Genomic DNA, 20,916 nt, shown 5'->3' on the forward strand with positions numbered 1-20,916 from the left:
ATGCTGTTCCTTCTTCTGCCTCCCCTCGCGCGCAAGATCGTATTGCTCAGCTGCGCTCTGTAGGCGACTAGCCTCGCTACCATCTGCTATGCGTTCGGGATTCTCTCCGAACTGCTGCGTAATCTTGGCATCTGCCCGTGCATGAAGTGACTCCTGAATGGCATCGCGGTCTACGTCGCCGCCACTTGGATTGATCTGCCGTGATATACCCATGCCTGCCTTGCTAAGATCTGATTCCCCTTGGTGTTGGGCGATTGCTGAGGCCAGTTTTCCCGTAGCTCCTATAAAATGATGAGTTGGTAATGCGGGTTTTGATTGAATTTGGAGTTACTTGCCAGCGATATGTTCCTTCGTCGCTTGTGACTCATCAAAACGATAAGCATTGCTTTCGTCCTGTTTCAGGTTGGCGAGAAGCTCGCGATTCTGGTCAATTGTTCCTGGATTCGGCATATTTATTATTTGACTGACTATATATCTTTAGTGGCTATAAATTCTTGCGATACTGTTTTTCAACACAAATACCTCGAACTGTATGGAAATATCTGTCAATGGCTTACATCATGGACATTTCAATTGAGGTCATGACGAGTCGCGCCCTACTAAAATCGCTTCGAAGACACAAGATGACGACACAATTAGACGAATCCTATAATTCTAGATTATCTCGCACAATCTTGGCGATTCTCGTAGCAATATATTTGACTAAACATGATGGCAAAGCTCAATTGATTAAGGTCACGACCTCGGATTCTAATTGAATTAGATATCGATTGTACATGATCCCAAACATGATTGGGGCTAATGTGGTAACTTTAGAGGGTAGGAAAGGCGAGGGTGTCTTCACAGTGGGAATTATTGCTTTTACTTAGGGGTGGGTAGTACAGGAAAAAGCAAATGAAAAGGGGGGAGCCTGTGAACGTTGATTGGCCAAGCCGATCAGGGTGGACCGAAGTCTTCAGACTGCACTCACCGCCCTTATCAGCCACAAAAGCAACCAGCCACAGTTCAGAGCCGATTGGCAGAAAAAAAAGTTCTTATCAATTATCAATTGAAAAAGTTCACGCTTCACGCTTCGTTCACCAGCTCCATACAAACTCAATCGCATTCGCAACAATGGGCAAAAGCAAGCTGAAAGTTGCCCTCGCGGCAGAGAAAGGAGTTGACTTCAAGAAATTGAAGGAAAAGAAGAAGCATAAGGAAAGGGTTAAGAAGCAACAAGAAAACGAAGGCAAGCGTGGTGGGGCTTCCAAAGCAGATGCTGCCGATGAGGACGACAGCGATTGGGAGGGTGTCGACGAAGAAGATGAGGACGAAATTGAAGGCGGCGCACTCATAGACTATGAAGCCGAAGAGGACAGCGACGAAGATGAGGAAGGAGAAGACGCTATCGACTTCGAAGCCGTAGATGACAGCGACGACTCAGATTCTTCGATAGATCTCGAGGAAAAGATAGAGCGCCCGCGAAAATCTGCGCTGAAGGCCAAGAACGCCGCCACAAATGGAAACAAGAAGAGCAAAAAGGATGTTGACGAAGAAGAGGATGAGGACGAAGATGAAGAGGATATACCCATGTCCGATCTTGAAGACCTACCTGACGAGGATAGAGAAGATCTCGTCCCGCACTCCCGTCTTACCATCAACAACACCTCCGCTCTCCTCGCATCCCTCAGCCGAATACAAATACCCACCGACAAGTCCGTTCCCTTCGCCACACACCAGACCATCGTTGGTGTCGAGCCGACAGCCGATAGCATTGAGGACATCCAAGATGACCTCAAGCGTGAACTCGCCTTCTACGCGCAAAGCCTAGAAGCCGCGAAACGTGCGCGCGCCCTGCTAAAGGCTGAGGGTGTGCCATTCTCACGACCTACCGATTACTTCGCCGAGATGGTCAAGGACGACGGACACATGGAGAAGGTCAAGGCTAAGCTCATCGAAGAAGCCAGCAACAAAAAAGCCGCCACCGAAGCCCGTAAACTGCGCGACCTGAAGAAATTCGGCAAGCAAGTACAAGTCGCCAAGCTCCAAGAGCGACAAAAGGCTAAGCGCGAGACCCTTGACAAGATCAAGACATTGAAGAGGAGTAAGTCACTCATTCCCTATTCACACCAATTCCCGTTTCCTACTACTCCATACTAATGCAATACTACTCTAGAACGTCAAGAATCCTCCGGCGACATCGGCGCCCGCGAAGCAGACCTCTTCGACGTCGGCGTCGACGACGAACTCAACAAGCACAACGCGCGCAAAGCCTTCTCACGCGGAAAAGACGGAGAGCGCAGCTCAGCCCCTAACGCAAAGCGCCAGAAGAAGAATGACAAATACGGATTTGGTGGACGTAAACGGAATGCTAAATCCGGTGATGCAGCTAGTTCAGGTGATTTAAGTGGTTTTAATCCGCGTCGCATGAAGTCTGGCGGTGCTGGTGTGGGTGGAAAGGGCAAGGGACGGCCGGTGAAAAGCCCGAGGTTGGGGAAGAGTAGACGGAATGCTGGCGCTGGGAAGCGGTGATCAAGTGTAAGAAAAGGGTTGGTTCGTACTGCGCAATAAAAATCAGGTTCTAGAATTATCATAAAGATACCAAGTATATTACAGGAATCCTCGTCGTACATTGTCGCGTATAGACGAGGTTTACACATAAATCAAGGCTTATTTCCACACATCACAACATGTTCAATTAATTCTTCGTTGTTGAGGGTATATGATTTTTAAAAATCCAAACCAGTCAACCTCAGACTGGTACTCTTTTTTTCTACCCGTATAATTGAACCCAAACGTTTTATATGTACCATCCTCTACTTCCTTTTCGCAATCCTTTTCTGCGCCCTAAGTTCCTTCTTCATCCTAGGATCCACGATCTTATACCGACCCTTAACACCCTTCGGCCTACCCTTAATACCCCTATTCAAGCCCTTAGCGACAACCAATTTCGCCGGTGCCTTGGGTTTCTTCTTCGCAGCCTTTGCTAACAACTTCGATATACTATCCGCCTTCTCTTTCTCCGTCATTCCTTCCTCAGCAGCCAGGAGATCGGATTTCTTGCGTAGTTTCTCGAGTTTCTGGGCAGCCTTGAACTTCTTCCTAGCCTTGGCTTCACGGACCTTCTTGATGGGGCGTGCGTTCAGGGCACGTGTCTTTTCTTTGATGGCGGCGGCCGCGGCTTTAGTGATGGGCTTTTGGGGTTTGTCGTGTCGACCCTCGTCGTCGACGAACCAGTCGGGTAAACCATCGCGGTCGCGGAAGGCGTGCTTGTTGAATCCATCGTCGATAACGTCGTAGTTGGATTTTTGGCCTGTGGCGAGCTGGTGTGCAAGAGTCATGGCTTCGGCTGTGATGATGTCGATATCTATTGTCATTATTAGTATGAGTTGTTACGAAGTAATTGGGGATAATGGTACTTACCGAGTCTTCCATCTGGGAGGCGTTTATCTTGGTCCTCCCAGTCATCTTCTTGATCTTGCTTGACGACTTCGAAACCGTTGCGATTATCATCCTCAGGTTCAGGAAGCTTTTCGGCTTTACTCTTCTTTGGTTTTTCCTTCTTTGCTTTTGTAGTCTCATTTACCACAACCATTGGTTCACCGGCATCGGATTCTTCATCCACATCAACTTCATCCGCATCGGGCATTGGTTCATCGAGAATGCCTGTTATGTCTTTGAATATGTCCTGACCAAAGAAGTTGGTAGCACGTTTCGAAAGGCCGTTGGACCCCCCAGGTTGGTTATCTAAATCGGTGAGCAGTGGCTTGGAGGGAGCTGAATCTTCATCGGATTCTTCGTCGCTACTATCCTCTTCTAGCTCCCCATCATCGCTAGATTGTTGTTCGTCGGCTGATAACCCTTCCCATTCGCCATCGTCATGTTCTTGTCTGGCCTTCTTTGCTCGATATTTCGCGTCCGATTCTGCTTTCCGTTCTCTGTATTGATCATACATGCCGTCAAGCTCACGCTCTAGCCGATCTTCTTCGTCATCGTCTTCTTCATCTGTGTCACCAGAAGATCCGATACCGCTATCTCGGTCTTTCTTGGCATCCGCTTCACTTATCATAGCCATCTTTCCCTTCACAATCTTATTGACTGCACCATGCTTGTCGATAGGTTTCAATGCAAACATGGAGTCATTGCCAGCAGGGCCAGCCTGTTCCATACCGATATCCATTGGAGCAACCATATGTAATTGCATGCGCACAATTTCCCTCTGTTTCTTCTCGTTCTCTTTTCGCCGCTCGCGCTTCTTCTTAGCACTATCTTTATCCTTTAACGCTTGAAGCTCTTCTTGGATTTTTAGTTCCTCGTCCATGGATTCAACTTCAGCAACCTCTTCGGGTACAACGGGTTTCGTGGTTTTCTTCGTCGGTAATCCAAAGGCTTCTCGGGCTTTCAATCTCCATTTGAGCAAAAGTTTGAATTCTCTGCGGCCTAATACCTTCAAGTCCGCACAGCACGTTCTGATTTCCTCGTTCGTATCAGGCATTTTGTCCAAGGCAGCAAGCGCCACATCGCCGTTTCGTGGTTGCTCAAAAGAAAGCTTGTTGTAACTGCCGAGTATCGCTATAGGATCGATGGTCTCAATGAACTGACTAGCAGGTATCTCTTTGAATTGAGTATAATCGCCCTCCTCGTAACCACCTCTCTTTCGCTTCTTGACTTCGGGCTTGAAGACCTTGGCCTCGTTATTTGGAGCACTATCTGCGAGTTCGGCAAATACTGATCTAGGATCAAGGAACTTCGGATCGAGATGTTTGGGGGCCTTGTAACCGCGACATACGACGAAGATTTCGGCGGAAACATTTCGAGAGGATGGAGGTTTCGTGGACTCAACCTTGGTGAATAATTGGTTGAAAACCCAGAGAAGTTTGTTGTATTCTTTCGATCGGAAGACCTTAGTGACAAATGTACCACCCTCAACTAGAAATTCCGTTGCCAGTTTCATGGATTGAAGGGCTAGTTCAGCTTGGTTGAAGGAATCCTGAACCCAAGCAGTACCAACGTTGGGAGCACCATCGTGAAGTACAGTATCGGCCTTCCATGTCTTCAAATGTTGTCTTATTGTCGCGCGGCATTTATCGGTGGTAATATCGCTTTGGAAGGTTATGACCTTTGGGATAGGCTTGATCGGGGAGAGATCAACTCCAACGATTAGACTGTTGGCCGGCATGGCCTCTGCTGCGACTTGACACCATGACTATATGATATGTATTAGTTAATGAATACTATTTTGGAGAATAGATATACATACTCCAGGAGCAGCGCAAAGATCTAGAAGGACCTTGCTCTTCTCGAGGAAGCCATATTTCTTGTTCAGTTGAATTAACTTGAAGGCGGCTCTGGCTCGGTAACCCTTCTCTTTGGCCAACTTATACCATTTGTCAAGACGACCTTTTCCGTGTTTCTTCTGAATCGCCATGACGTTTCAGTTGGCCTCCGCTTGGCCAAAGGGAGGGTTAAAGAGGTTGGATGGGAGTATTCACGGCGTCGCAATGGATGAATTCTTCAAGTGTCCCGCATTGAAAGTGGCAGATTCGGCGCCTTTGAAATTTTTAAGGAATTGTTAGAGACGATAAGCCGATAAGCTTATCGGTAGCTTTTTAGTGGATCTAGATTAAGGTACGTGGTCTTGGCGGTCGGAGGATTAGAAGTCACAGTCCACGTTACCGTATCTAACACTGTATTGGCTGCAGTAATCAGGAATTGTTAACTTTGATTGGTTAGATCTGCGTAACTTTTACCGGGTTCAGTAACTGTTTGCACTAAGCCTAGCGCAATCATTGGTTGACCAGGTGAAAACACAGTATCGATAACGTCACCTAGCCACACTAAAAAACCCAATTGGGGTCGTGTAAGTGATTTTTTACGTGGTCGCGACTTTTCGCGGCGTGTCTTGCAAGAGCCACTCTGCCACTCACTTCCGAAACGGCGGGAAATTCTATCCATCTCTTTAATCTTTCCCCACTACCACTACCCTACCTAATTCTACCTCTTTTTTACATTATTGTTTTCTTAAAGTTAATACAATTTCATTATATCATTCATTTTCAATTACTATCTATCCTCTTACGATCAACCCTATGACATATTGATCCCATTACGTATCGGTGGCCACGAGCTACTAAGGGATTAGGTAGGAGTCGTCGGGCGGTATCAGCCGTCGTTGTCGTAGAGACCGGCTGTGGATATAGTCGATATTGTGGCCGTACAAGCTGCAATGGACAATAATATGTTAAATCCAGGCTTGGTATCCCCTCCTAGAAACAACAATGGCAAGGAGAGAAGAAACCCATCCATAACGCCCAGGAAATTCCGACGATTCTTTACTCCTCGTTCCCGTGTTCCGACACATATCAGCTCAGCAAGAAAGGCACTCCAGGATCTCGCAGCCCCATCCGTTAACAACCGATATCAGACTCCCGATCCCTCTAGTCCTATCAGACCATCTTCAGAGGATCATGCCCAAGACGAGAATTTCGACCGGATCACCACTCGATCATTCAAGCGGAGAAAATATCATCATACCCCTGATTCCTCACCCTGCCGGCCGGGCCTCCTTAGCCCGATCCGATCTCTACATTCAAGCCAGGAGAATATAGATTTAGACCTTGATGAGAGTGAGGATGATGAATTGCCCACCCTTTCAAACCCGGCCAAACCATTGGTACCTCTAGTAAGCCGCGGCTTTGCCGGTCAACTTGCGCAGAGACAGATGGGAGGAATGCCCCGAGCAGGCCGTTCTTATATGACATTCCCAACTACGGACTGGAGAGTAGATACAGCAGACTTTTACACTGCGCCCGACGATGCGTATCGAAATACTAGTAACGAGGGCCCCGGGAATTGCGTTCCATTCTGCGTCGCTTCTTGTCACACGAACGATCTTGTCGCTGTTGGAGATGAAGAAGGACGAGTTCGCTTACTAGAAACGAACCCACCTAAATCGCAGCAATCGTTCCAAACTCCTCATCTGATGTTCCAATCACACAGTAATGCCATCATCGACCTCTGCTTCTCTGAGGATGATTATCGTCTAGCTACAGCTTCTGGAGACCAGACCGGGCGTATCTTAGACATGATGACACAAACTCCAATTGCGGTTCTTCAGCACCATACAGCGTCTCTGAAGCAAGTGCGTTTTCAGCCGGGCAGTGCGAATGGTAGTGTGCTTGCAACATCTTCTCGTGATGGTAGTATTCGAGTTTGGGATCTTCGTTGCGCGGGAAAGCCAGTACAAGATACACTTGTACATCCAGAGCAACGTGAAGATTCTTTACGATTCCGACGTCCTTCGCCGAAAAGTGGTTGTGCTATCAACAGTCTTCATCACGCCCACGCACGTACTTATCGTCAAGTGCAACAAGGTACTGGAGTCGAGCGGGAGGATGTCCCTTCGCGTCGTGAGCTTCCGGGCCGGACAGGTGATGTATCCGTCACAGCATTACAATTCCTACCTTCAGGACAAGAACATCTGTTGCTTTCAGCCTGTGAAGCAGATGCGTCTATTAAGCTCTGGGATATTCGATCCGTACATTCGTCGCGTCGAGGAGTTCCCTCAGCATTATCTGCAACCGCGCCACCTTCATCCCACGAAAACTGGAGACCCTTTGGCATATCATCTCTATCTCTTAACACCGACGGGTCTCGATTGTATGCATTATGCAAGGATAACACCGTTTATGCCTACTCGACTGCCCATCTCATCCTAGGACATGCGCCGGAGATGTCTACACGTAACGGCGAACCACCTCGCCGCCGCCATAATGCAGTCACCCACCAAGGCCTTGGCCCGCTTTACGGATTCCGACATAACTCATTTCACGCAACAAGCTTTTATGTCAAATGCGCGGTTCGGCCAGTGCGCGATGGTAGGAGTGAACTTCTGGCAGTGGGAAGTAGTGACAGATGCGCTGTGCTATTCCCTACGCAGGAGCGGTATTTTAGAGATGCTCTATCATACACGATGAGTAACCTAACTCTCGAGAACTCTACCATCGCCGCCTCTACTGGAGGCCAGCTCCCGCCTGCTAAGAACAGGGCGAATAACTGCCTCTCGGCCCGCCTTGTTGATGACATACCTATTGTCCGCATGGGAACTCCGCTCATCCGAGCCCATGACAATGAAGTCGGCTCTGTGGCTTGGACGAACGAGGGTAAGCTAGTCACGATAGGGGACGACTTCCTCGTTCGTCGCTGGTACGAGGATAGAGAACGCGCCAAGGATTTGAGGACAATGGATGAGTTCGGTGGTAGGCGATGGTGTGCCGGATGGGCGGATGTGGAGCCTGATTGGGATGTGGATGACGAGGAGGACTAGAGAGGGATGGATTTCAAGAGAAGCAAATAGAAACTACGGGAAGGGAGATACGGACATTCACATCGCATCGCATCGCATGGCGTTAGGTTAGGCATTGTGCTGTCTTGCATATTTTCATTTTTTCTGCATTGAGAGGTCACCATCGGAGGTCGACCATCATATACCCCCTTATTTCGCGACTGCGAGTCTAATAGGAGCATTAGCATTGCCTTATAGATTTTCATCGAGTAAATGGATGAGTTTTAAAGATTGAATGCTAGCTTTCATCTTATGTGACGGTGTAAGGCCGGAGTTTGGAGTGACTCTTCGGACTTTGTGATAGCAGAGTTCTAGTAATTCACAGCGTGTTGCAGACCGCAAGATGGGCTTACACGGATAATCAGTGACTAGAGGAGATATCCAAAATACAAAAGATAGTCAACCGTGGGCACTTTGTCGTGTTGATGGGAGGCTTTAGTGATGCTGCTCGACAACATCTAGTAGACATTTAAGCAATTTTTGGGCAGTGCCTGAGGCCCTATAAAATAGGCGGGAAAGGAGAAAATAGTGACGGTTCATGTATCATTCTAGGGGACACTCTGGAGCACTACCCTAAGATACACGCTGCATCCTAATCAAGTGTTCGGCCTCGGACATTACGCCGGGAGTATATTAAATCGGCGGCTTTCTGAACAATGCTGTTGAAGGTAACATTTCAGAAGAGACCTAGGTAATTAATACGCCGGACCACATCAGACAGTTGTCGGGAGCGTGGATGTTAGCATACTCCTGTCTCACTTCTTTCGGCGGCATTCATATGCAGCTTTTCCACACGTAGCATCCAGAATATGTGCCTCCTCGGCACTCGGAGACTACTCACGACACGTAATTTAAGTGAAATTTCGGGCACCAATCGCAGACAAATAGGTGGTCTATTATACATGAAGATCATGGTAGCAATCTTGACAAGTCGAACGAATCAAGATCGGGTGGACAGATAGATTTCGGTCAGTCATGGTCACTTTGTTTGATCTCGCTCGCTACAGGTTCGAGTTTAGGTGCCCTATCTTACCTACATTACCTACTGTAGGGCTGCATGCATGCAGACGTGCCCATGAGCTGCAGCTAGGTACCGTATCAGAGCGCGACGCTGGCTTTCATCCCCTCCCCCTCCCTACCTACCAATGGATACCTGGAACTAGGTAGAACAAATAGACCCCAATGGCTATCCCCACACGTACATACCTAACGCATGTTTTGCTGCTCGAAGATGGAGACCGAGCGAGGGAGTGGATTTAGATTCTTCGCGTGATTTCTTTCTTTCGTCCTTCCGAAGACAGCAGCATTCCAGAACCGGGTACCGACTTGCTGATGATCCTACAATAACCTGCATAATAGCCGTTTCGTACGTAGCCAACTAACAGGCAAGCAGGGAGAAGAAATCTTAGGGATGAAAAAAACCCCGAAAACGAAACGCAAGCGTGTCTTCACCGCCAGTTCTAAAAGTCGCCCGTTTGTTGCGCGTGTCGACAGTCGCGGTGGAGCTTCCGGTAGAAAGAAGTAGGTTGGTACTTAGGTAGGCAAGTCAGGATTTCCATTGTGACGAGGCCGCAGAATCCGTAACCTGCTGAAATAGATGGATGGACGCTGATGAATGGATGGTATTCTGGGTACTTAGAAGGCCGCATATTCGACGGCCCAGTCCCCGGAGCGAGTTATACGTCGTTCCGAGACCTCTTTCATATTCTACTATAGGGAATTAGTGAGGTCATCCATGGAGTTTGCGTTGTTTTAGCACTTCATGCAAAAGGATCGACTACGTAAATTGAGAGGCCAGCTCGTCATTATTAATAGCCAGAGCGTTACTTAGTGTAGCCTGTAGCGTTAATTAGCTACAGCTTTGTGCCGAATGAGAAAATCGGGTGGCTGGGGATCGGAAATCTGTCACTCCTCCCTGGTTATTGGTCAATGGATATCCTCCAAACCGGGTCCCCCTGTCCTCATCCGCGTCGCAGCAAACTGTGGTTATGTGATGCGCATATCCTAGGTACGCGAATTGATGAAATACCGACCTAGAATATCGTTTGTGGTTGAAAGAGAAGAATGGATAGACTCGCGACAGACTTCATTCTTCGGTGAATACACCACATGGACAGTCTACGTGTTCCGGTAACACAATTGTAGCTAGCCGTGGACGCTACGCACCAAGACGAAATCGAAATCGTACCGTTTCTCCGTTACTTGGTCTCCAAGCTATTCCGGTCTTTGATCTTGTGCCCCACGACTTTATGCCACATGAGGATGCCTCGAAGTGTCTTAGACAGAATATCGTGGCATTAGCCCAGAAACTAAAACCCGTAGCCACGGGACGGACACTAACAACGGGGGTATCGTCGTCTTAAGTCTGTCTACCTAGTACCATTAGAAACTTATCGCTGGTACATCCAGCTGAAACCGAGGTAAGCAGTTCAGTCTAACCAAATTATAGGTGTTCCGCGAAAGACGATATACGCAATTAGATTTGGTTATGCTCTCAACTTAACTCCGAGTTGTTGTAATGCTGAACTTCGAAGACAAAAGATAATGCAAAATAGGCATTATTACTTCCGATAGCTTCGCTGCCCAACACAATATATTTTAATCGAATACGAACACAAAAAGAAAGGAGAACAAAACAGAGGCTAGAGAGATAAAGACGTTGATAATAAACCCCCTGTACCCTGTCAGTTCCTGGAAAATCTCACTCTTTGGGACGTGTTTGCGCGTGGCGGCTGGACCCGTCATAAGTCAAAAAAAGTAATTTATGGATTCGTCGAGCTGATTTCTTAAATTACTCCCTTTCTTTTTTTTACATTCAACCGCTACTGACGGTACTTATCGAAAGACAAGAGGCAAAAAGAGGGCACACTTTACAGGCAAAGCCCCCCAAGCCATACCTAATAATTATAACGTCTTAAGACCTTTAATTTATAATACCTAACTTATTAGTTACACGACATCATCGACTCGAAACTCCGGCTCGGACCCGAATTTCCCTGGACCTCTGTTGGACCGTGTAAACTTGCTGTCCCCGTCCTTGTCCTGTCCTGTTCTGTTGTTGACTTACTTCAGCTCCTGGCAAGTCAGTCCCCCGGAAAGTGGACAACTCATCTTGCATCAAAGTTGCTGCACGATAGACGGCTTCCCATTCGCTTGTCAGCTCACTCTTAGCACGTTCCCTCAGAGATCGGAAACTAAACTGTCTGCACCCGGTACAAGTACTACACAAGTCTCGTGGTTATTTGGATATGACTTCTTGACACACAATACCATCATCTTGTTTCCCTTTCCCTTTTCCTCCTCTCCTAACCCTCTATCCCTTGGCCCTTGGTCTTGTGTTTCCCCGGTTTAGCGTCGCATTTTAAAAAGGCAAGCGCTTCTACATAAAGAAACGACCCGACGCGGACGCGCGTAAAAAAGTTGTAATAGAGTACCGGGAGAAGAACAAATCTTCGGAAAAGGAAGCCAAGTCGGTTCATGCAGAGAACGCTGTCCTGCAGCTCTCCTGAAATTATTTTTATTTTTATTTTGCCCAACTCCCACGCGGATCGCCTCTTACATATGCATATACGTGCATAAGCGCGAGCACACAAAACAATTATTTACATCCGCCGTGTGCCCCCTTTTTAAAAGAGAAGGAAGAAAAGAAAAAAAGAACGAGAGGAAGAAAAGCTCGAGGCTCATGCTGCACCCTCCACGATCACCACACCTTATCGTGACATTGCACACTTACATACATACGACTTACACAGGTACTGAGGACGCCAACGCTAATGTCGACTTCTGGAGCCGCTTGAAAAAAAGTCGCGGGGGCCAAGAGTTCAATATATTCAAGTCGAATATAGCGAGAACTCCACATAGTTTCAAACCGAAGCCTGGAAAAAACAGCCGTCGTTCAATCGAGGACTCCTTGTGTTGACCTCACACCGCCACTGGCCTTCGATTGCTGAAGAAACCAGCCCAGGTTTTGCCCCAGTTCCTGCGGAGATCCTATATATAGTTATTACTATCATCGTACATTCGATCAGCGGCCATACGATCCAGATCAGCGAAGAAGAAAAAAACTAGTGCGCGCCGGTACTGACGTCGAAATGCTTCACGATCGAACAGGCCTCATAACACCTACCGCCGCCGTCGCCGCCGCCCTACTTCAGCCCCCATCATCCTCATCATCCTCATCATTATCTCATTTCTTACCCTAATTCCTCGTTGGTTAATTCCTCATTACGTTTAATTTATTTTGCGCATTCGACCACCCTCCAATTCGGAAAACTCGCACGTTTCTGGGGGTCTGGTCCTGCCCTTTGTATTACTTTTCACTGTATCATATTGGTCAGTAGTCCCCATCCAATGGCATGGCTTCGTCGCCCTTCTTATTTCGCTTGGTGTGGATATATATGGCCCGATGAGTTTGCGCCAACTAATATATCGTAACCACTAGTCTATTGTAATATTTTTTATTATTTTTTCGAATGTTTAATTTTGGTTGGGTTGTACTTCTTAAGGACCAGGGTTTTGTGTGGAATATCGTGTAGGCTCTATCGACTAGAGTTGCTCTACTTAGACGAAAGAAAGAAAGGATCCCCCCGACGCGGCTTTTGGGACGACGAATTTTGCGCCCGCTCGATTTATTTCTTCGGCATCAACGACTTCTCATGCTGACATCGAAATTAAGTCGTCTTGCTAGTCACTCGTTATTAAAGTATTCACAAATTGTGGAAAGTGGTTGTCGCTCCGGGATTCGTAACAGGGTGGACGATTATATCTTGGCCTCAGTCAGCGCCCCTGACTTAATTCTCGACGTCCACCCAACATAGTTGGATCTCGATCGATGCTGTCGTTTTTGTAAACGACATTCTGCTTCGGACCTTCCTCGTTCAAACCACTGCAAGGGTTCTGTTTGTGTGTTTCAAATTCGTTTGCGATAGAAGCACATCTAAACCCACTACTTCTTCGTCTATACCTCAGGTTTCTACTGCGCGCAATCACTGCAACCCATTGTACTCTCAGGAAGTCTTCTCGAGGAAGTTGCAGGTCGTCTAAGGTATGTTTGTCCTTGTCCAGTTCCATCATCACCAGCCTCGGGCATCCATCATGAAATCTTTTCCAACACATAATTTATATATTCATGCTTCTCGTTCTCTACCCTATATAGATACGATATGTAACAACGTTACGAATACCACACTTCGCATTTCGAGTATTCATATCACATCCCTCTACACTTCACCCTTTGTTGATTCCTCATATATCGTACCATCATGAATCTCTTCCGCAAACTCATGTCTCACCTTATAATAGGGTCTTGGTGTTCGCGCGCCTTTCCCCCCGGTCTTCTTTCAATGGCTTCCTCCGAGGTCGACCAAAAGTTCCTCGGGCGCCTTGCGAAAGCCGTCGAACCGAACAATGCGCTTCTCGGGTCTATGCTCTTCAAGATTCTGGGCCTATCCATCAATGTCGCAGATCAGCTAGTAAAGGCGCGGAAGCAGCGCCGGCCGGATACCAGCACCACCAGCGGAACAGCTGCAAACCGCGTCGCAGAATCCCTCGAGTTGTACTTCCACATCCTATGGCTCTCACGCGAAGGTCTCGTGATGTTAGAGCAGTACGTTTTACCTATGGTAGGCGACCACGTCGAACTCAAAGTCCTCGCCTACAAACTCCGCGCATCCTTCTACCACATCTTCGTGCTCTTCCACAACAACCCACCAGTCTCCGCCATGGCCATAGCGACGACACCACAACCCGATTTCGCAACAATGATGCCGGATCTAGCAGCCCCAAGACTCGACAAAGGAAAAGGTGTAGACAGGGGCGACCCAACAGCATACGTCCAACCCCTCTTCGAGCAAAGCGGTCCCGCACCACCTCCAGGTTTCGAAGCACAGGCTCATGCGCAAGGGATGCCTCAAATTCCCCTCGAACCCGCAGCTGCGTTTTTACTACCGTCTGTGGATTACTTACCGACAGCACACCAGTACTTCCGCGAAGCGTGTCATTTAGCAGATACTTTACTCTGGGGATCGCATTCCCTACGACTGTCGGTGAAAACGGAGTACGCGGCGTTCTTATACGAATGCGTGCATGATCGCGAGGGAAGTCGCAAACTAGCGCGTGATACTATTGCGGAGGTGTATGAGGCGAGTGAGGGTATGGACGATGATATGTTCAACGATGCGTGTGAACTCGTTACAGTGCTAGGGAAGATGATGAAGCGTGGATTGGGAAGTGCGGGGGGAGATAGAGGGGGAGGCTCGAGAAGTGGTGGACGACCGAGTCCGAGTGCGATGGGGTCGGTGTCCCAGGGGGAGAGCAGTGCGACGATTGTTCCGCCTGTGCCGCCGGTGGGCATGGAGAATCCGATATAGGATTGGATTTAAAGGTCATGGGCCGTGATGTCTGGCGTTGAACTAACATACACCCATACCCTATAGACGAGTCATTTGTCGGCCATATCACATAGATCTGGGATTTTCTTCGACCACGATCTACCCGAATCCCCATACACGTTCACACGAGCATTGCCTCGATACGCAAACACCACGCCATACATCTACAGTTAGTGAAGGCCTCATCCGAAGCATACAGGAAAACAGGTACGACGTGAACATCATAATACGTTAATATAATTACCACCGAATAAAAGGGATTCAACACATTCTCAATCCAAACTCGAGAATTACCACATGCCTCCTACGCATAAACCACACCATACATGCCATATACCCATGATATCCATTCTCCGAATTTACACCCGCATAGGAGAACACCACCAAATAGTGATCCCTTTTTTACCATAATTTTATTTTCATTTCTCGTTCATAAAAGTGTTTGATGATACCCAGTTTCGTACTGCTGGAAGGATGGACAGACAGACAGACAGACGGGGAGGGGATAGATAGGCCCAGCTGTATCCGATAAATAGGACTGGATAACAGAAGTGGTGGCCCCGTCATTGCATATTAGATCAATATTAGTATTAGTAGTTAGTTGCGAGCATAGGATAGGATGGGTTCCGGATCGAGGCTCAGTAGAGCTTTGCGTTCCGAGATTGTATAAAAGACAAAGTTTTGCAAAACTGATTATATTTCGGTTATGATCGTGTTACCTGATGTTTCTTAAGATGTGCCAGTGTGAATTATTTGCGGTTACCGTGCTGCTGTGCAAAGTACCTACCTACTACTCACCACCATGCCATAAGAGTGTTCACACCCTTTTCTACCCTCCAAATAACCGAATTCCTAGAGATAATATCAAGTCTATTACTTAAGATGTAATTCAGGGTATCTCATGATCAGTCTAGTCTAATCTAGGCCTTAGCACCCTCTACTCTAATCCGTCTGTCTGTCTGCCTGTTCATTAATTCATCGGCTCATCGGCTCATACATCCTAGCACCCATCGTGATCCCGAACGCCACCTGCCTCACCTCATGCAAGCCACCGCGGAAACCCCCTCAACATCCGGCACCTTAGTTCATAAGCACACAAATTCCCTCTCATCGAAACCTCACCGCCCCCCGTCCATCAACGCCACCCCCACTCACCACATCACCATCCGTCTTAACCTTTCTCCCCAGCATCCCACTACCCCCTCCCTCCTTCCCCCCCTCTCGACTTCCACTCCCTACCCTCGCAGTACCTGCAACGGCCTTCCGCAACGCCAACCTCCTCCTGCGATCCCTCTCCACAACCACACTATCCCGACTCCTCAAACTCAACAACGGCGGTCTCCGTACACCTCCCTAAGCAACCGTCGCCGCCTCGTATTCCGTTCCGCATACTTCATCGAGTTCTCCCACGATGTTTGTCATATACGAGAATATATTCTGCGCCTCGGATACGACATCCTCTTGTTCTATTTTCGTAAGAAAAAGCCTCGAGTCCGTTGTAATGTTCGGGTGAAGATCAGTTTGGAGTGTGGCGGCGGTGTTGTCTGCTGGTATGCATGTAGAAGTAGCTAAACGCGCTTTAAATTCGACTTTTAAGTCTTCCCCGTCTGAAGGCGTAGCGAAGCGGAAGAAACTCAGAGGATGCTCTGTCGCTGTCTCGTCTCGTTGATTCTGTATCTTCCGTTGTGTTTTTTCCCATCGTGCTCCTGTTCCAGTAGATGGGTATCCGCCCGGCATCTTATACTCATCTATCACACCTTCTTCCTGCTCTCCATTATCACTATCAGACTCCCCGCCATCTACCATCGGTCTCCAAAACGCTTCATCCTTCCCCACGCGCTCGAGCGAGGCTCGGATAAAGCGTCCGCCTGAGAACAGCGCCATGTATAGGACCCAAGCGTATGCTATCAGTACATGTGGTTTCTCACCCACCGCGTCACGGATATGCGACAAGAGCTCCGCTAGTATCGGTGACTCGCTGGATACCTCGGCTAAACGTTCCGCGAGCGTAGCGTCGGACCATCCCGTTAATGCGGTGAGATCCTCGTGTAAAGCGGAAGAGCGAGCTAGGTTAGGGAGGTAGATATGCTTAAGAAGAGCATGAATACGGGGGAACACCGTAGAATTTGAGTCGGTGGTAAGTTTGGTAGAGGTAAGAGGGTCCTGTATAATGCCCTGCCATAACCCCTCGAAGGTCGCGTAAATAGGCGCGATGTGTAGTAGTCCCTGGACGTAGTTCGATGCATCGTCGGTCCGGGGCGGAAGAGCCAGTGGGAGACGTAGGATGATGAGTTTATTGAGTTTGGTGTGCGCTGGACGTGTGGCGATGTTGATGGATTCGCCTAGAGTGCGGTTTGTTGTGGGCGGCGTGGTGGCGGCGCCGTCTTCGGTCTTGGAAGGCATGGTAGCAGATAGGTAGGTAGACAAATAGGTGGTAGAGTAGAGTGAAGGCAGTAGAGCGATGGTGTTCTCTAGGAATTTTAGGTCCTTTGAGTTATTGTCATACTGAGTAGTATATGTGGGTAGATATAGCTCTTCAATAGGTATTAGGTATACAGAACTAGGTATATATCTGTTGGTAGTGTGTAGGTAGGTAGCTATGTCGGGCTGAGCGAGAGCTGATCGGTAAGGCAACTCAAGGAATGAGCAGGTGACCGACTTTATTAGAGTCAAGTTACTACTGCTTCGATCACAGTCACGGCCCTAGTCATTTCCCCGGCTGAAAGCCACAATAGTAAGCACCAGAGTCTACGTGTGACACTGCCGTTTCGTGTCTTCCGCGACGATAACAACGCAGGAACAACACCACAAACCCAGCTGAAGGTTAAGGGGGAAAGGTGCATATAGGTAGGTAGCCGAACATAGGAAACGGCCACACACCTTGTGCACGCAAACGGAACATAACCAAAGTGTGTACTACATGTACGTCCTAACTTCGGATTATACTAGTGGCGGGTTTGTTATTAAATCTGATTCATTTAAGGCCGAGGAAAACTTGAATGAGATGTTGCGGCTCCGTCCCGTGCACATGGGTATATATGAGTGAAATGACCCCTGGATCCTGAGCTAGGTGAGCATCGGCGCCTGTCAGCAGCCACCATCGGATATTAGTGACAAAGAACCTGAATTACAAGGACTGTAGGCGGTGTACCGGAGATATTATTTAAATTCCAGAAAGTATAATAAGGTTGACGGCTCGCTACGTACTCAAGTTACCTAAAAGAAGAATCTTTTTAGCTTGTTATCATGCATGCAACCAGCGGTAAACTAGAGCAGACTACTGTTCAATGGATACTACATACCTGTACCTACAATGCATATATTCTCGTCAGGGGGAGGCTACCTACACGCGCTAGAATCTTGGAAAGTTCCATATCTTCTGACTAATGCTAGATTGGGTTTGCTGGATTACTTATAGAAATGGTCAGGAGTGAACTGATGTCATTCACCGAAGTATTCTGACCTAGAGGCTAGTTCTATTGCGGATTAGGTGAAGTTGAATCATTTCACCTCATCTATATAGACCGGGAATATCCGTTCAACTTATAAATCAAACTCACAAGACAAAGAACTATTCCTGCACCACGTTCTCGAGTAGGTCTACTTAGCCGAACACGCCAGCTCATATCTCACCAGCCCTACCCACAACTCTCTAGTTTCTCTTTGTCATGTATACTATAGATACCTAGGTGAGCACAAAGATCTAATCTAATCCATCAGTACGCCCCGATATTCGGCGGTATGTTCCTCGAATCCGAGCAAACATCGTCTACTAGCCCTAAACAAGGGATATCCATCATACCACCCAGGAACAACTCTAAGAAACATAAAGGTGAGGTAGTTATTCAGGCCAGCAAGTTTGCTCTCCCGGCTCTTTAGTACTTAGTATGCTATACTCGTAGCAATACCTACTCTATGATATTTACAAAGCGTCCCGCCTTGTACGGGTAGACACCCTACCAATCCGTGTAATGCACCCATTCTGAAAACCCGATCAATTATCCCAACCACGACGCCGTTCGCCAATAATCCCATCCGAAAAAGCCTCAAGAATACTAGAGCCTAGAAAAAAATCATGGCTCTGGTAAATTACTCCTACTCCCTCTCTCAAAACCAGCCTTCGCGGCGTCGTCTTCCTCGTGACTCTCATGATTGATGAATATGAAAGACACCAAAACAATCGCAGCGCCGATCCAGTACACAAAACTAGAGTATTGCGCATATTGAATCATCTCGCCGATTAGTGATAGCGGTATCGTCAAGGACAGACCGACGGTAACAACCAACGGTGTCGTTAATAACATGGCGTATGCCCATGATATATCAGAGATGAAGGAGGATATCGAGTTGAGCTGTAGAAAGGTCAGTAGCCATCCTACCTAAGAATTTCATAAAAGAATTAGAACGTACCACAATAATAGCCCAGACCTTTCCACTAGGCGGCAATTCAAACGTCTCAATCCCCGTAAAATGCAGGATAAAAAACAACGGCCACAAAAACAAGATATTAAACACGCCCACGAAGCCAAACGCCAGGGGCATATTAACACGATCCTCGTTTCCGATGCGCACCTTCATAACGACGACATACAGCCCATATACAACCGCGCTAAAGAACGCCATCGCATCGCCGATAGCGATTTGTTGTTGACTCTTATGCGGGAAATTCCCTCTATGATCATCGTTATCCTGGCCCGACAAATCGACAGTCGAAATAAGTATAATACCAGCAAGCGAAGCCAGCACGCCGATCAACTTGCGCACGGAAAAGGGCTCAATACGCATCACGGCGCACGAGATCAGCGTCCAGACGCTGCTCGTCGACGTGAGTATCGTAACGCTGGCGACGCTCGTGTACTCCAGACACGCGGACGCGAAGTAATTACCCAAGAACCAAATCATGCAGAACTCAAGACTGAACTTAGCAGTCTCGAAAAACGACAATTTGTCCGAGGGTTTCGGGAGGTCGGCTGCTTCGAGACTGCCTTCGTCGTCGACTAGTAATCGCTCGCCGGCTGTGAGATCTTCGTCTTCCTCGGATGTTTTTAAGCGCTCGACGCCGTGGTGGCGGGAGCGCCATTCTTGGATCGCTTGGTTCTTAACGCGGGTGAAACCGCCGTTCTCGAGGCAGTATTTTATGGTGACTGGGATGAAGGATACGGCGAATACGGAGGTGTTGATGTACACTAGGAAGAAAGGTTTGTCGTATGTATGGTCGGAAAATATGTACTTCAAGTATATAATGTCAGCATCGTAAAGTCCTATCACATGCACTCACCCAGCTACTCGGAGAAGAGGGAACTCACACTCGCAAGGAAATTCGACGCCGTCCATAGGAACACTGTAACCAGCAACAACGTAATCCCTAGCGTTCTCCTCGCCATATTCCCTATCCCGGCTTTCCTCCCTAAGCTCGGTATGCTTCCCCAGGACATAGACGATCCGGTCATATTCTCGGAGGGCGCGGGCGGTTCGGAAAGTCTCCGTCTTGGTATATCGTACTCGGCTTCGCTATCGCCCTCCGCAAACATAAACGGTTCCTGAGGCGCCATATCGAATCGAGCGCACAACGCGGGAGGAGGGGAAAAAAGGGATGCGAATTAGGTATCCCTCCGAGTCGCGTGAGGCCAGATCATATATCGGCGAAACAAAACGGAATCCTCGGGTCTCGGGTATCGTAAGGAACGAATTCTAGGAGACATACACAACACTTTCTATGTTGCAAAATGAAAGGCCTATAAGGAAAAAAAACCATAAAAAGGAATGAATAATAAAAAGAAGTAGGTAGACACATAAAAAGATTGTGAATTATTCGAGGTTATCTGAAACAAGTTTGGAGCATTTCGAAAAAATAAGAATAAAAAAGGATGTTTAAATTCAACTAATTCCCTAATTCCCATTGTAACTGACTGACTTACTAGTAAAACCGGCGCGCAACGTCGGTGATCTGTGACGCCGAGTCCAGTCCTACAGTAGCCCTGGAGGTCCCTTGTACGCTGTAGTATACGCTAGAATGGAACCCCCCCCTTCCCCCAAAAACCCCTGCGTAAGGTCCAAGGGTTCGGGGCGGTTAGTGAGTGGGAACACCTACTGGATTAGTTACTTCGTACCTAATTAGGTCAGCCATTGCTACACCATTGCATGTGCCTTTCGTCTCATCCATAGGTACTGATACCTCGTGACTCATGACTGGTCGTACAATTG

At 47.9% G+C, this 20,916-nt stretch overlaps 6 protein-coding genes across 6 annotated transcripts; 3 read left to right on the top strand and 3 right to left on the bottom strand.

Moving 5' to 3' along the window:
* Window positions 1-1,069: 1,069 nt before the first annotated feature.
* F4822DRAFT_188203 (Ebp2-domain-containing protein) lies at window positions 1,070-2,653 on the top strand. Its single transcript, XM_051453515.1, has 2 exons — window positions 1,070-2,083; window positions 2,156-2,653. Exons 1-2 carry the CDS (start codon window positions 1,114-1,116, stop codon window positions 2,509-2,511), a joined length of 1,326 nt encoding a protein of 441 aa, XP_051317296.1. The 5' UTR covers window positions 1,070-1,113; the 3' UTR covers window positions 2,512-2,653.
* On the bottom strand, window positions 2,654-5,518 carry F4822DRAFT_188206 (AdoMet-dependent rRNA methyltransferase spb-1). Its single transcript, XM_051453516.1, has 3 exons — window positions 5,240-5,518; window positions 3,403-5,185; window positions 2,654-3,346 (listed from the first exon to the last, which is right to left on the bottom strand). The coding sequence occupies exons 1-3, from the start codon at window positions 5,405-5,407 to the stop codon at window positions 2,796-2,798; spliced, it is 2,502 nt and encodes an 833-aa protein (XP_051317297.1). The 5' UTR covers window positions 5,408-5,518; the 3' UTR covers window positions 2,654-2,795.
* Window positions 5,519-5,880: 362 nt separating this feature from the next.
* On the top strand, window positions 5,881-8,646 carry F4822DRAFT_397008 (WD40 repeat-like protein). The gene has a single exon (XM_051457587.1). It carries the CDS (start codon window positions 6,206-6,208, stop codon window positions 8,303-8,305), a length of 2,100 nt encoding a protein of 699 aa, XP_051317298.1. The 5' UTR covers window positions 5,881-6,205; the 3' UTR covers window positions 8,306-8,646.
* A 4,628-nt stretch (window positions 8,647-13,274) lies between these two features.
* On the top strand, window positions 13,275-14,917 carry F4822DRAFT_188219 (14-3-3 protein). The gene is made up of 2 exons (XM_051453517.1): window positions 13,275-13,367; window positions 13,625-14,917. Exon 2 carries the CDS (start codon window positions 13,666-13,668, stop codon window positions 14,689-14,691), a length of 1,026 nt encoding a protein of 341 aa, XP_051317299.1. The 5' UTR covers window positions 13,275-13,367; window positions 13,625-13,665; the 3' UTR covers window positions 14,692-14,917.
* Window positions 14,918-15,561: 644 nt separating this feature from the next.
* F4822DRAFT_188247 (heme oxygenase-like protein) lies at window positions 15,562-17,248 on the bottom strand. The gene has a single exon (XM_051453518.1). The coding sequence runs from the start codon at window positions 17,113-17,115 to the stop codon at window positions 16,066-16,068; it is 1,050 nt and encodes a 349-aa protein (XP_051317300.1). The 5' UTR covers window positions 17,116-17,248; the 3' UTR covers window positions 15,562-16,065.
* A 911-nt stretch (window positions 17,249-18,159) lies between these two features.
* Window positions 18,160-20,643, bottom strand: F4822DRAFT_397014 (uncharacterized protein). The gene is made up of 3 exons (XM_051457588.1): window positions 20,019-20,643; window positions 19,123-19,941; window positions 18,160-19,064 (listed from the first exon to the last, which is right to left on the bottom strand). Exons 1-3 carry the CDS (start codon window positions 20,262-20,264, stop codon window positions 18,786-18,788), a joined length of 1,344 nt encoding a protein of 447 aa, XP_051317301.1. The 5' UTR covers window positions 20,265-20,643; the 3' UTR covers window positions 18,160-18,785.
* Between the last annotated feature and the right edge of the window lie 273 nt (window positions 20,644-20,916).

Source organism: Hypoxylon trugodes (assembly GCF_022578975.1).
Source record: "Hypoxylon trugodes strain CBS 135444 unplaced genomic scaffold F4822scaffold_3, whole genome shotgun sequence".
Taxonomy (NCBI): domain Eukaryota; kingdom Fungi; phylum Ascomycota; class Sordariomycetes; order Xylariales; family Hypoxylaceae; genus Hypoxylon; species Hypoxylon trugodes.